This window comes from Vidua chalybeata, chromosome 16, assembly GCF_026979565.1.
Source record: "Vidua chalybeata isolate OUT-0048 chromosome 16, bVidCha1 merged haplotype, whole genome shotgun sequence".
Taxonomy (NCBI): Eukaryota; Metazoa; Chordata; class Aves; order Passeriformes; family Viduidae; genus Vidua; species Vidua chalybeata.
The window spans coordinates 13,894,321-13,906,924 of NC_071545.1; the positions used below are offsets into that span (position 1 = coordinate 13,894,321).

The following is a 12,604-nucleotide window of genomic DNA, read 5'->3' on the forward strand; positions in this document are numbered from 1 at the left end:
TAGTAGGTCAGGCTACAAGAAACTAATACAAAGAAAAGAGGAAAAGACCTGTATTAAATTCTCTACATGAGATCTAGGCTAAGGATGCAGGAATTTTGTGGATCAGCTGCTGCTTTCCCCCACCACAACACACACACACAGAGAAAATAAACACAAAACCAGGCTTTGTTAATTTTACAAAAATAGCTCTTATGAGATTTAATGCCTGTCTCCATTTTACAGATGTTCCAGACAAAAATCAACCTCCATATTTTATATATAAGAACAGAACTTGTGACAAGCTGGAACATCCTCTCTGAGCTTGAGTGAGTGTAGAAGGTCACCTGGGTAAAACCTGCCTTTAGCTTGTTCAAAATATCTGTGGTAACGTCAAGTGTTCCCAATAATGATCCAGAAAAACAAAAAGAAAAGACACAAACCCCAGACTTCACAACAGAAACAGAGATTCCTTACAGAACAGCTAAGGAATACCTGGTTAGGTAATTAAAAAATGCACCAATGTTTTCATGAACTATTAAGCAAAAATGGCTACTATAGAGTTATATAAGGGAGCACCTACAGGTTGAATCTCTTCTGCTTTATTAGGAAGCTAAAAAAGACAGAAGAGAACCTTATCCTGGCGAGGTTATCTTCATTACCTGGAAGTTCTGCAACCACAGGCAAAACAAGGCGAGTATTTTCCCCTCTGAGAGGCAAGCAAGGCTGCATTTTGAGACTTCTAATTTTACAATTTGCCCTCCCAGACAAGATTTCCAAAGCAAATGCTAAAACCGTCTCAAGTTAAGATATAAATAAATAAAGAGGAGTGACAGGACTCCCATGGGATGTCCTGACTTATGCTACAGCAGAAAATAGTCTCTTAAATCTGAGCACAAAGTGGTTTGAAATAATTTACATGTGATCCATACCCTGTGACGTGCCTCTTATTTTTGGTTCTTGTTCTCTCAGGCATTGAGGAGATTTATGTGGGATTTCAGTGAGATTAACCATATGCACTCCCAGGAGTTCTGGATGTTGTCACAGGCCTGCCAAGGAACCTAAAGGTGAGGCCTGCTGCCACACCATGATGCTTAATGAGGACAGGATGGGATTTTAATTAATTTAGCTGATTCTTTGAGCGTTGCTGTGTTTTAGTCTTGAGTGTGCACGTCTAGATTGAGAGCCAAGTTCCTGGAGAGACAGCAGCACTGTGGATTAGCACTTATTAGTCCAGTCTCACAGCAAGTAGAAAAGACTCAAGTCACTCTTCAAGTTGGTTTGAGGACCAGGAGAATAGTGATGAAGCCTCACTATCCACCTAAAGCACAAGCTGCAGGCTCAGCAGAGGTAACCAGGGGTCCCTGCCCTTCTCTGAAGGCAGCAGGGAGGTTGGGCACCCTTTAATTCCGGCACTCTGAGGACGTCGGGCTGCGAACTGTTGACATCAGGTGGGACTTGTAGGTCTTGCTCAGGCCGGTCATCCAGAACTTGAGAAGTTTGACATTGTCCTCCTCTGCAGCTCCCAGAATGCTCAGCAGTTTTTGGGTATCCTCCTTGGGTCTGCTGTCCACTTTAGTGAATTTAAAGAGGACTTTCACTTTACTGCAGGAACAAGAGATTCCTGTCATTATCAAATGGACTCACATGCCATCAAACAGGGAACAAGAAGGAACTGGAGCTTCTCTTGGCACCTACTGCAACTAAATGTTAATAAAAGCTTCCACCAGTGTTTCATTGAAGCTATTCTCATGCTTTGAAGGAGGGTGATTAGTTAGGGAGATGACTCATTTTCAGTAATAGTGGGCGTATTTCTAGTTTGGCTTTTCCATTCTAGCAGAAAGTAGAACAATTAATTGTGACAACTGGGAGACACATCCAGTGCCCATCTGCCTTCAGGTAAATTCACAAAGTCATGATGTTCATGAATTATTTCACATGACTGCCCGGTCTTCCTTTACAGCTGCCTGCACCTCTGAAATGCAGTGCCTGAAGGCAGGACCTGGGCATGTGTTTGGGTGTCACCTGAGCTGGGGTATGGCCACACTGACAGGCACAGAGGGATCTGCATATTTAATCCTCCTAACCAAGGTGGGGCACACAGGTGTTGTCATGCAGGTAACCTACAGATGTGTGAACTGAAGCATAAAGGTTAAGAACTGCTGAAAGCCAAAAAGAGAGCTAGGACTAGAGTAGGAAATTCTTAACTCCTGACTTAATTTGTTCCTGTAAATCCAACTGAACTGCAGCAGAAGTCACCTGTCTAAAGTGTGTCCTGCACTCTGCTGTTGCTGTTCCAGGAGCAGCACCAAAGCTGCTCCTCTGAAAGCAAGGGAGCTGGACTTACTTCATCCACTCCTCCTTCAGGCAAACAAGGCACTGATCCACAACATCCACGGAGAGGTTCTGGTTGGTCAGGGCAGCTTCGATCTTGTTCAAGATTGTTGGGCCAACTGCAGGAGCAGAAAAAGGGGGAAAGGGTGAGAAAGAGGACACACAAGCTAAAGGTTACTGCTTACACCTTTACTACTAATAATTGTTAGCTATATCCCCCAGTGGCCTGCTGAGATTTCATTTCCATGGAAGAGGAGCTAAAGATCATCCCATTAGAAAAACATCTGATCTAAGAAGCAACATGGAATTTAGTGAAGGACCCTGGGACATCCAAACAGGTTCAGGGGCCTTTGTTTTTGATTCAGACCCACTTTTAAACTCCTGCTTAACTTTTGTTGTCCTTATCAAAAGATCATTAAAAATATAAGATTATGAAAAAACCTTCATGCTCCTTTGTACAACATACAAACATACACATAAAAACACAAACCCTCAACTTATACTTGATTTAATGTTCCTCTTGTTAAGGGCAGTTTCAGGATACTTAGTGAAAAAATAAACCAGCAACCAACCCAAAGCATTCCTGGGCCACTTTTTGGAAGTCCCTGGGAGACTTTTTTCCCAGCAGTCCATGGCCTATTAAGTTTGATGCTGTGGTGGAGAAAAGACCTTGCAGTGACTATTTTTGTGCAGAAGTTTCTGGACATGCCACTGACTGGATGGAAAATAAACTGGTGTATTTATACACGTGGGAGCAACAACAGGAAGAGCACTATGCAGAGAGCAAGTCTCTGCTTTGCATCTCTGTCTTCAGGGACAAAGAGGAAGGATGAGCCATCTGCTGTGTCTTTTGAGACACTCAGTGAGGCCAATTCATCTAAATTAAGACTTCCCAGAAAAGACAAGACTCATGGACCTGACTCAAATCACCTCTAAGTGCAAGTGTTCAACTGCTGGAAGGAAGTAGGCAAAATTAAATTTAAAAGTCTGGGTATTTCTCTATCAGTCATATTTGACCAAGTGGAACACGGAAAATTAGTGATGTCATGGTCCTTATAAGTTAGCCTTACTCAAAATAAGCACACAAGTATCCCAGGATTGAAAGTGTTCACCATGGGTTACAGAAATATCCCTACAATTTTTCTTACATCTGTGTTACAGAATCCATTTCTCATTTATGAAAATTTATAGGCAAAATGCTGATCTGGTAGAGCAAATCTTTTATAATTGAACAATCTGTGGTGAACCTCGCCTCAAGCAGCTAAACCCCAGCTGAATATTGACCTGGCTTCTACACAAACCTCCTTAAGGGCTGGTACATAAAAAGCAGTTAAAGATCAAGATGCTCTTTTAACCTCAGTGACAGAGGCTCTTTCTGCTTCCAAATCACCCACCTCGATCTGCTGCAACGGGGCTCCCACTGGTGACAAGGAACTCGTACTTGTTGAGGGACTGCTCATCATCAAACAGGGCTGGGTAGAGGCTGGAGCGGGTGGCAGCACGCACTTCCACAAGGACTGCAAACTCTGGAGCAACAAGAGCCCGAAAGAGCATGAGCTGTGCTAGCCCAGATTCTAAAACACAGCTACAGACCCTGCTTTGCCTAGAGAAGGTGTTCACATCTTTCAGGCAAAGACACGGGGAAAACAAAATTAAGTCGTTTGGGCTTTATTTCAGGCAGCCAATACTTATTAAAAAAAAAAAAATCTAGTGTCCTTTAACATGACTTGACAGGGAGGGGAGAGGGTTCTGCAACAGGTTCTTACCAGATGACAGGATGTGGGGTGGGATTTGGACGTGTGGGCTCAGGCCCAGGAAGTTGCAGCGATACGCCTCCTCATACTGGTCACTGTAGGGGATGATCCGCACGCACCCGATGGGCAGCATCGTCTGCAGGGGGAGGAAACCAGCCAAGAGAAACTCTGGAATTGAACAAGTAAGTACAATTCTCTCCCTGACTTCCAGGGCTAAACCTGGAGCTTAGCTTCCAGGCTAAGACCTGGAGCACTGCTTAGGCAGATGCTCCTGATTTGGGGGGATCAAAGTAACCAACTCAGCTTGAGAGCCCCTGCAGTCGCCGAGGACAAGCAAGATATCCAGAGGTTGAGGGGATTTTGTTTTGTGCATGCTTTCAGGGTTTTTTTGGTTGCTGTTTTTTCAAAAACACATAATTTAGAACACACTCTTCGGGGCAGATCATTATAAAGGCTGGAGGAGTAGAGAAATACGTGTAAAAATATGCAGCCAAGAAACAAAAGAAAAGGTTTCTACCCGTAGGACATCAAAGGCAGACTGGACAAGATCCATATCCTGAGCTTTCCAGATGACCTGGTTCCCCATCAGAACATGCCAAGCCAGCATTCGGAATGCAGATGCCCCAAGAACCTGGAAAAAAAACCCCAAACCATTCTGCATTGGTTATAAAAATGAGTGAATTGTCTAGTTTGCCCTGTTAAAAACATGAGTGACAGGTAAGAAAATGGCTAGACCTGAACAGCAGGAATGGACATGGAAATTTAGCACATGAATCTTGGGCACCTTCCCCCTCAGCCAGGTCACTGGGAGCACAGGAGAAAAGCAAGATCCATACAGAATAATTTATTCTATTTGTAAATTATTTTTCCCTCTGAAACACTTTTTTTTAAAGCAAATATTACTTGGCTTTGAAGATGCTGCACAACCTCTGTATTAAATTACTCTTCTTGGGAAGAAGAGAAGTGCAGAATTTGAGAGAAATCATCTGACTCCACCCCACATGACTGATGATCACCAGAGGCCCACGTGAGGAAGGGAGCGTGCCCAGAGATGCAGTTCACATCGTGTTCCTAGCTGGGCAGGCACTGTGCTGAACACAGCACCAGGGAATGTGCAGATTCCAGGAAATAAATGTATCTTTAAAAAAAAAAACCAACATTATCAGGAGAAAAAAGCTTGTGAACTCTGCAGCCTTTCTTACCTGTCTCATGTGCCTGAGAGAGCGGAAGACAGACAACCTTCTGTGAGCTACGTTCCAGCTGTTGCAATCTGGCATCAGAGATGTTTCAGGGGAGCTTTTGGACAGCTCCTGCCCTTCCACAACATCTGGCTGAGAAGAAGGCTTCTCTTCTTCCTCAGAACCATCCCAGCCTTCCGACTCTTCTTTCAGATCTAGCAAAAAAAAAAAAAAAAAAGGGAGATTGGTCATAAAAATTGCTGCTCTGTAGGAATGGAAAGTGGAAAGTGCTCACATGCTGCAGCCATGTGATTTTGGGTGTATGTGGGAAGAGAGAACTCAGAACACAGTAACTGAAAGTACTGGCAGCAGCATAGACACACTTAAGTGTTAATTCAGATAAAAAATAACTACTGAAGGGTCAAGAAGGAATTTTCATCTTCTACAGAACAGAAAATCACATTTTTTGATCAGCTATGTTCTCTATTCTTGTTTTAAAGGTTATGGACAAAGCTTTGTAGATTCTAGTCTACATGGTTAATAAAACAGTTCAACACAGGGGAAAAAAACCCAAAGAAACAACGATCCTTTACTTTTAGAAAGTTTGTAGAAAAAGCAGCAAGAAATCCATATGTTGTGACTGCAAATCCTTCTGGCTGTACAAGTTCACTGGGAGGGCCAGCCCAGCCACAGAGAGCAACAATCCTGATGATGCAACTCTGCTACTCAAGTGACAAACACCAGTGCAGAGAGCCTTTGAGGTGCCTGGATTCCACATTCCTGTCAGAGCCATCTCCAGATGGGAGAGTGCATCAGCTGCTGCAGAGACTACCAGGAAGGTGCAGCTGATGAGCAATGGCTGTGCTTAAGATGCTGATCAAAGGACTCAGTGTTTCATCACCTAAAGCATTCTCAGAGGGGGTTTTTGCAGCTCTGGAAACCTCTGTCTCACCTGCAAGTTTTTCCATCTGAACCAGGGTGTCTTCTGTGGGTGCTCCCTCCAGAAGCTTCTCTGTAAGCCTGCTACCACAAGCCTTCAGAAGCCTAGAGACATTGAAAGGAAGAGAAGCAGAGTCATGTAGCTTGCCAGGTGCAAAAATCCAGTCAGACTGATGTCATGATGTCAAACAAAACATCCAAGCACTAACCACTGTGTGCTACCTTCCAGCACATCCCTGTGCTTTCCTCAGTGTGGGACTATCAACCCATCTTACAATCCCTGCCACATAAAGTCACCCAGATCCCAGCATTCTGCAATTTCTTTGTGCAGCATGCTTATCCCCCATCCAAATCACATGCCAGTGTTGCAACCCTCCCTGTGGCATCTTTCCAGGGAAGTTTAACCAGCCAGTCAGGCACTGGAGCAACTGGACTCTCTCAGAGCCCAACAGCTGCATCTCCCATGCTGCTGATCCCAGCACAGGGGCAACTCCCAGGTGAACCACCATGGTCTGTCACGTGTGAATTCCAGGTGCAACATGCTGGGGGTAGGAGCATCTTTTATTCCTTTCTTCCACACTACAAAACCTTTCCATCTGCATAGCCACGGCTCCAGTTAGCTGCCATGTTGTGGATATTCTCAGCTCAGTCAGAGAGAAAGAGAAAGGTTTTCTAACCAGGAGAGAGCCTGGGAAGCAGTTGGGCAAGAATGTAAATAATTCTCTAATCTACCTTGTTATTCACATTGTTTATAGATATGTTCTGCCTTCTGTGCATCATTCACTGCACACCAGTGGTGTGACATGTTTTTACTCTAAGACCAATGAAATTAGTCTTCTTCATGTTCTCTGTATATAGAGCAGTACATTTGAAATAAAGGAGAGAGTTCATTTTCTTTGCCTTCTGATCTGGAGTTCTTTGTTCCTGTCCTGCTCAACAGTGTCACCACGTTAGTATTACTTCACAGCAAAAAGACATTTTTTTGTCCTAAAGACATCAGTGTTGGCTCCTTCCAATTCAGACACTATCTAGCAAAGTCAATAAAAAAAAAAAACAAACCCAAACACTCAAATCCCATTCCCACTCTTTCAGGACGTGGCAGCATCCTCCTGAGGAAGGAGCTGAGAACAGCAGTGGCATTACCAAGCGAAGGAGGTGTGCAGGCAGGCCCAGAGGTTCTCGTCGTTGGTCAGGGACGTCAGGGAGCGCGCGGCGTTCCCGTTGCGCTGGTGCAGGAAGGGGGTGAAGGCCGTGTTCATGCGCTGGGCACGCTGGGGGCACCCAAACTGCTCTGCTTCAAACACCTGCACACACAGCAAGGGCAGGGTCACAGACTGAAAGAGGTGCAGGTTTTGCTTGCAAAACTCAGGCAAAAAAAAAAAAAAAAAAAAAAACACCCCAAAAATACCGAGTGAAAAGGGTGCGTCACACACACTCATCCAATCATGGGAAAACAGAGAGAAGGGACATCTTATTCTTAGATGGACTAAAATGATCATTAAGTAACACTTGTGCTCCAAAATCATTGTCCTTCCCAGATTTACTTAATTACATTTGTAACAAAGCTGTTGTCTATGAGGCCTGTGAAAAGCACTAAGTGTTTCAAATGACAAAAACACCCTGTTCCTTCCCTCTTACATCCCCAGACACTGAACCCTGGAATGGTTTGGGTTGGGAAGATCAACCTGTTCCAATCCCCCTGCCACAGGCATCTGCCACCTTCCACGAGACCAGGATGCTCCAATCCCTGCCCAACCTGGCCGTGAACACTTCCAGGGATGGGGATACACACCATCCTCCTGAGCCTTGTGTCAATCTAGCACAAACCACAAACCACCCTGGCACGAGCTGGATCAGCTTTTTGACTCAGCTGTCAATCAGGCATCATGAAGCTGCACTGACATTGAGTCACAGGGACTCTGTGCACTGACCCACCTTCAGTGCTTTGCCCTGGAGCTCATCAATGATGCCTCTGATTTTTCCCAGCAAGAAAGGCCAGGAGTTGATGAGGTAAATCCGGTCCATCATGATGGTGATGATGCTGTACCAGCGCTGGAAACCTCGGGCCAGGCTGTCTTTGATAAAGAAGGTGTGGCTGAACACAAAACCATGCTGCTCATCTCCAAAAAAAATAGGGCCTTCACGTCCTGGGCAGACCTATAGGCAAGGGACACACACCAAAGTTATTAAACACATCACAGAGTAACCAACTAAACAGCTTCCTGCACTTTAACACCCACTTGGTGAATAAATGAAGCCTTTTCACAATAGTATCCCAAAAGTGTGGTCAAACAGCCTTCCAGACATATCCTACAAACACTCCAAATCCTTCAGTTTAACTGTATTTTAAGAATTCAGCTCCATTCAACTACAATACTGAGAACCCAGAAGGAATTTTGCTGATCCTGACACACAGATGTTCATTAATCTGTGAGGTTTTTCCTTCGTGTCTGTTAGAGGAAGAATATGAATGGTCTACAAAGGGCACTCAACACCACATTCAGAGGTTTTTACAAAAACCAGGTTATCTTACAAAGACAAATAATAAGCACAAGGAACAAAACCAAGAAGGGTATTTTTAGCCTCACAAGGTGAGAGGAAGGAACCGTTGAGGTCATCAAAGCTTAAAAAACACCATAAAAAATACCACCAGCCCTGGAATAAACAGACTTCAGTGCCTGTCTTTCCACCTGGTTCCCTCCACGTTTCAGTCTGCACAGAGCAGCCAGGATCAGCAATGGACTATCTTGTTTTTGGAGTGATACAGGAGGCATAAATAGCCTCTCCCTGTCCTCCAAGGCAGGTACCTCACAGCTGAGGCTGCGGACGCAGGCCTGGCGCACGATGCTGAACAGCTGGGGGTGGTTTGGGTGCTGGTGGCTGACGTACTTGATGGAGGTTTCCTTGTCGTGGCTGACGTACCCCGGGTGTCCTCCTGCAAGAGAGCGGCAGCCCTGAAGGCAGAAAAGCAAGTCCAGCCATAAATGAGCGTGCAGGTATCTCAGGTTTCCAAAGAGCTCTGACTGCTCCCTCCAAAACACCGTAAAATGTTATTTACACACACAGACAGGAACACAAAGACTCAGAAGACAAAGAAGGTGAGTCAGGGTCAGGATTTGAACTCAGCTCCCCACACAAAACTCTGATACACTTCCTCTTTTCCACTATTTAATTCCACTGTGAACTTGGTGCTGGTAAAGTTCAGTTACAGCAGCTGAGAAACCAACTGGCCAAACAAAACTGGCCACAACTGAAGGGAAAGTAAATAATAAATATGTCAGAGGAAGTACTGATAGAAGACAAGTATGAGAATCATAGAATGGTTTGGGTTGGAAGGGACGTTAAAGATCACCTCATTCCACCTCCTGCCATGGGCAGGGACACCTTCCACTAGCCCAGGCTTCAAGCCCCATCCAACCTGGCCCTGGGCACTTCCAGGGATGGGGCAGCCATAGCTTCTCTGGGCAACCTGTGCCAGAGCCTCACTAGCCTGAGAGGGAATAATTTTTTAGTATATCTAACCTAAATTTCCCCTTTTTCAGTTTCAACACACTACTCCTTGCCCTATCACTGTAGTTCCCGATGAAGAGTCCCTCTCTGGATTCCCTGCAGGCCCCTTCAGACACTGAAGACTGCTGCAAGGTCTCCACACAAACTTCTGTTCTCCAGGCTGAACAGCCCTGAATGACTGAGAATAAACATTTTTCCTATTGTTTTAATTGTTTTTTTTTTTTTTTTTTTTGTTTCCTAACCAATACGGCTCTTAAAATTACTATTAATAAATGATCTGACCTAATCTAGCAAAGTAAATGCTCTTCAAGGATGAGCATTTCTCAGCCACAAGAGAATCACAAATCACAGAGCTTAAAGAGACCTCAAGGTCCTGTCAAGGTGTATGTGTTCAACAACAGCTCCTTCATCCTCTTGTCATGGATCATCAGGATTAGAGTTTGGGCTAGCATGCAGTTTATGAGGATTTGGAGATCTTCTGGCACTGACACATACAAAACAAGTGCTGTTCACATTTTTATGTGTCTCTAAACAATTCAATTTACATCAGAGAATCCTAGAGCCCTTTAGCCAAGCCAAGGACAGTGATCCCCACACACAGACTTTCCCACTTGCCTCACACATGTCTGATTTCTTTGGCCCTGGGCTGCTGGAGTCGGCGCTGGCCCCTTCAGCCGGGCTGTGCGAGCGGATCCGGCTGCTCATCTGAATCCCACCTTCCTCCTCCTCCGCCTGCTCATTCTGCCCGGAGATGTCCCCGCTGCCGGCGCCCTGCGGGAGCGGCGAGTGCAGGACCTCGGTGCAGAACAGCGTGCGAGGGCCGTGGAGCTCACAGAAATGGCACAGGGCAACGATGGCGTTCATAGTGAGGGCTCAGCACGGCCGCCAGGCCTCCTGCAGCCAGGGCAGAGCACGCGGTCAGCACACGGGATACCACGGCATCTCTCAGGCCTCACTGCTGCCAGTGCTGCTCTGCATCCCACCAGGAGCAGCTGGCCTTAAGCTCAGCCTGAGACTGAGACCTCCAAGACCATCAAGTCCAATCTGTGACCGATCCCCAGCGTGTCACCCAGACCAGAGCACTGAGTGCCGTGTCAGTCTTTCCTTAAACACCTCCAGGGATGGTGACTCCAGCACCTCCCCGGGCACTGCACTGATCCAGGACCAACCTTCTGTTTGCTGATGGGATGGCCCTGAGCAACCCAACCTGCCATGCCCAGATGCTGGACGCTGATCCAGGACACCTCAGGCGCCGTGGGGGTGAATGGGGCTGGCCAAATCCCTCATGCCTGGATACCGCCAGTATTACAGGGACAGGTTCAGGGAATCCCAGAATAGTTTGGGTAGGAAGCGACCTTGAAAATCACCCAGTACAACCTCCTGCCACAGGGCAGGGACTCCTGCCACAGGGCAGGGACACCTTCCACCAGACCAGGGTGCTCCAAGCCCCGTCCAACCTGGGGCTGGACACTTCCAGGGATGTGGCAGCCACAGCTTCTCTGGGCAACCTGTGCCAGGGCCTCCCCACCCTCACAGGCCAAATTCCTTCCCAATATCCTATCTAACCCTGCTGTCAGTTTGAAGCCGTTCCCCCTTGTCGTGTCATTCCAGACCCCTGTAAATAGTCTTGTCCCATCTTTCCTGTAAGTTCTAGTTAGGTACTGGAAGGCCACAATTAAGTCACCCCGAAGCCTTCTCCTTTCTAGGCTGAACAATCCCAATTCTTCCAGCCTTTCCTCAAAGGACAGGTGCTCTTCCCCCCCTAAATCAACGTGATAGCCTCCTCTGGATCAAGGCTGAGCTCAGACCAGATCCCCCGTGCCCGGAGCCTCAGGCCGGAACGGGCCGGCGCTGCGGAGCACCCACGGACCCGAACGCCTCAGGCCCTGCCAGAGCCAGCCTGTCCCGCCGGATCCAGTGTCCGGTTCCCCGTGCCCCGTCACCCCCGGCCCGGCCCCGGCTGCCCGTGCCCGGAGCCCCCGCTCACCGCGGCTCCCCCGGCCCGTCCCGAGTCCGCGGGCGCCTGACACCGACTGACCCACCGGCCGTACCACCCCCACCGCCAGCTGGGGGGGGGACAGGGACAGACAGCTCCTCGCCAGCGCGCCCGCCACCGCCGCGGAGAAGCGAGAAGATGGAGAACAAGGTAGCAGAGAGAGAGAGAGATGAGAAGCCCGTTCGTACCGCGGGACTGAGCTGGCCGTCCCGCCGCTCTCCCGGGGAGCCGCCACCCCCCGGCTGCTGCAGTGGCTCGGCCCAGGGCCGCCCTGTCCACAGGGGCCGGGCGGAGCCATTATCTCAAAGAAGGGGGGAGTAAGGAGGGCTGGAAGGCGCATCCTCCCCTCCCGCGCTACACCTGCCCAGCTGTCACAGCGCAGAGCGGAGCAGCGCTGTTCCATCACCGGGGACACCAGAAGGGACCAGCGATAGCCAGCGACCCGCGGGGGCCGCCCCGGGAGCGGGCGGCGCTCCCCCCCCGCGGGGTGGTACGGGCCGCGCTGTGGGTCACGTGACCCGCGGGCTCTGGGAGGGGAGCCGGGGCGGCCGCGGGCGGAGCCGGGGCCGGGGCCGGGGTCACCGCCACCGGAGGAGCCGGGGCCGGGGCCGGGGCCGGGGCCGGGGCCGGGGCCGGGGCCGGGGCCACCGGAGGAGCCGGAGCCGGGGCCACCGCCACCGGAGGAGCCGGGGCCGGGACGGCGTCTGCCGCGTTAACGAGCTTCGCCACCGGCTGTCGCACGGCCCCTTCCCGGGACTTTGCCTGGCCTCAGGGCGGTGCCGTGTTCTCCGCAGACTCGGCGCGACTTCTCTATTGGAGACTCGGCACCCAGCGTCTGTGTTAATTCCTTAAAGTGCTTAGAACGTAAGATTATGGCAGATGGAGGTTTCAAAATATTGCCGTTTCCCGATTTATAA

General features: G+C 48.5%; 1 protein-coding gene across 2 annotated transcripts; it reads right to left on the reverse strand.

Annotated features, from left to right (window-relative positions):
* Positions 1–164: 164 nt before the first annotated feature.
* Positions 165–12,072, reverse strand: FLCN (folliculin). 2 transcript variants are annotated; one of them, XM_053957459.1, is made up of 12 exons: positions 11,876–12,072; positions 10,307–10,585; positions 8,989–9,135; positions 8,117–8,338; positions 7,325–7,485; positions 6,195–6,286; positions 5,267–5,457; positions 4,582–4,695; positions 4,077–4,200; positions 3,705–3,836; positions 2,324–2,429; positions 165–1,581 (listed from the first exon to the last, which is right to left on the reverse strand). In XM_053957459.1, exons 2-12 carry the CDS (start codon positions 10,553–10,555, stop codon positions 1,380–1,382), a joined length of 1,740 nt encoding a protein of 579 aa, XP_053813434.1. In that variant the 5' UTR covers positions 10,556–10,585; positions 11,876–12,072; the 3' UTR covers positions 165–1,379. The 2 variants fall into 2 exon arrangements, with proteins under 2 accessions (XP_053813434.1, XP_053813435.1); XM_053957460.1 differs by lacking the exon at positions 11,876–12,072 and adding an exon at positions 11,679–11,723.
* Between the last annotated feature and the right edge of the window lie 532 nt (positions 12,073–12,604).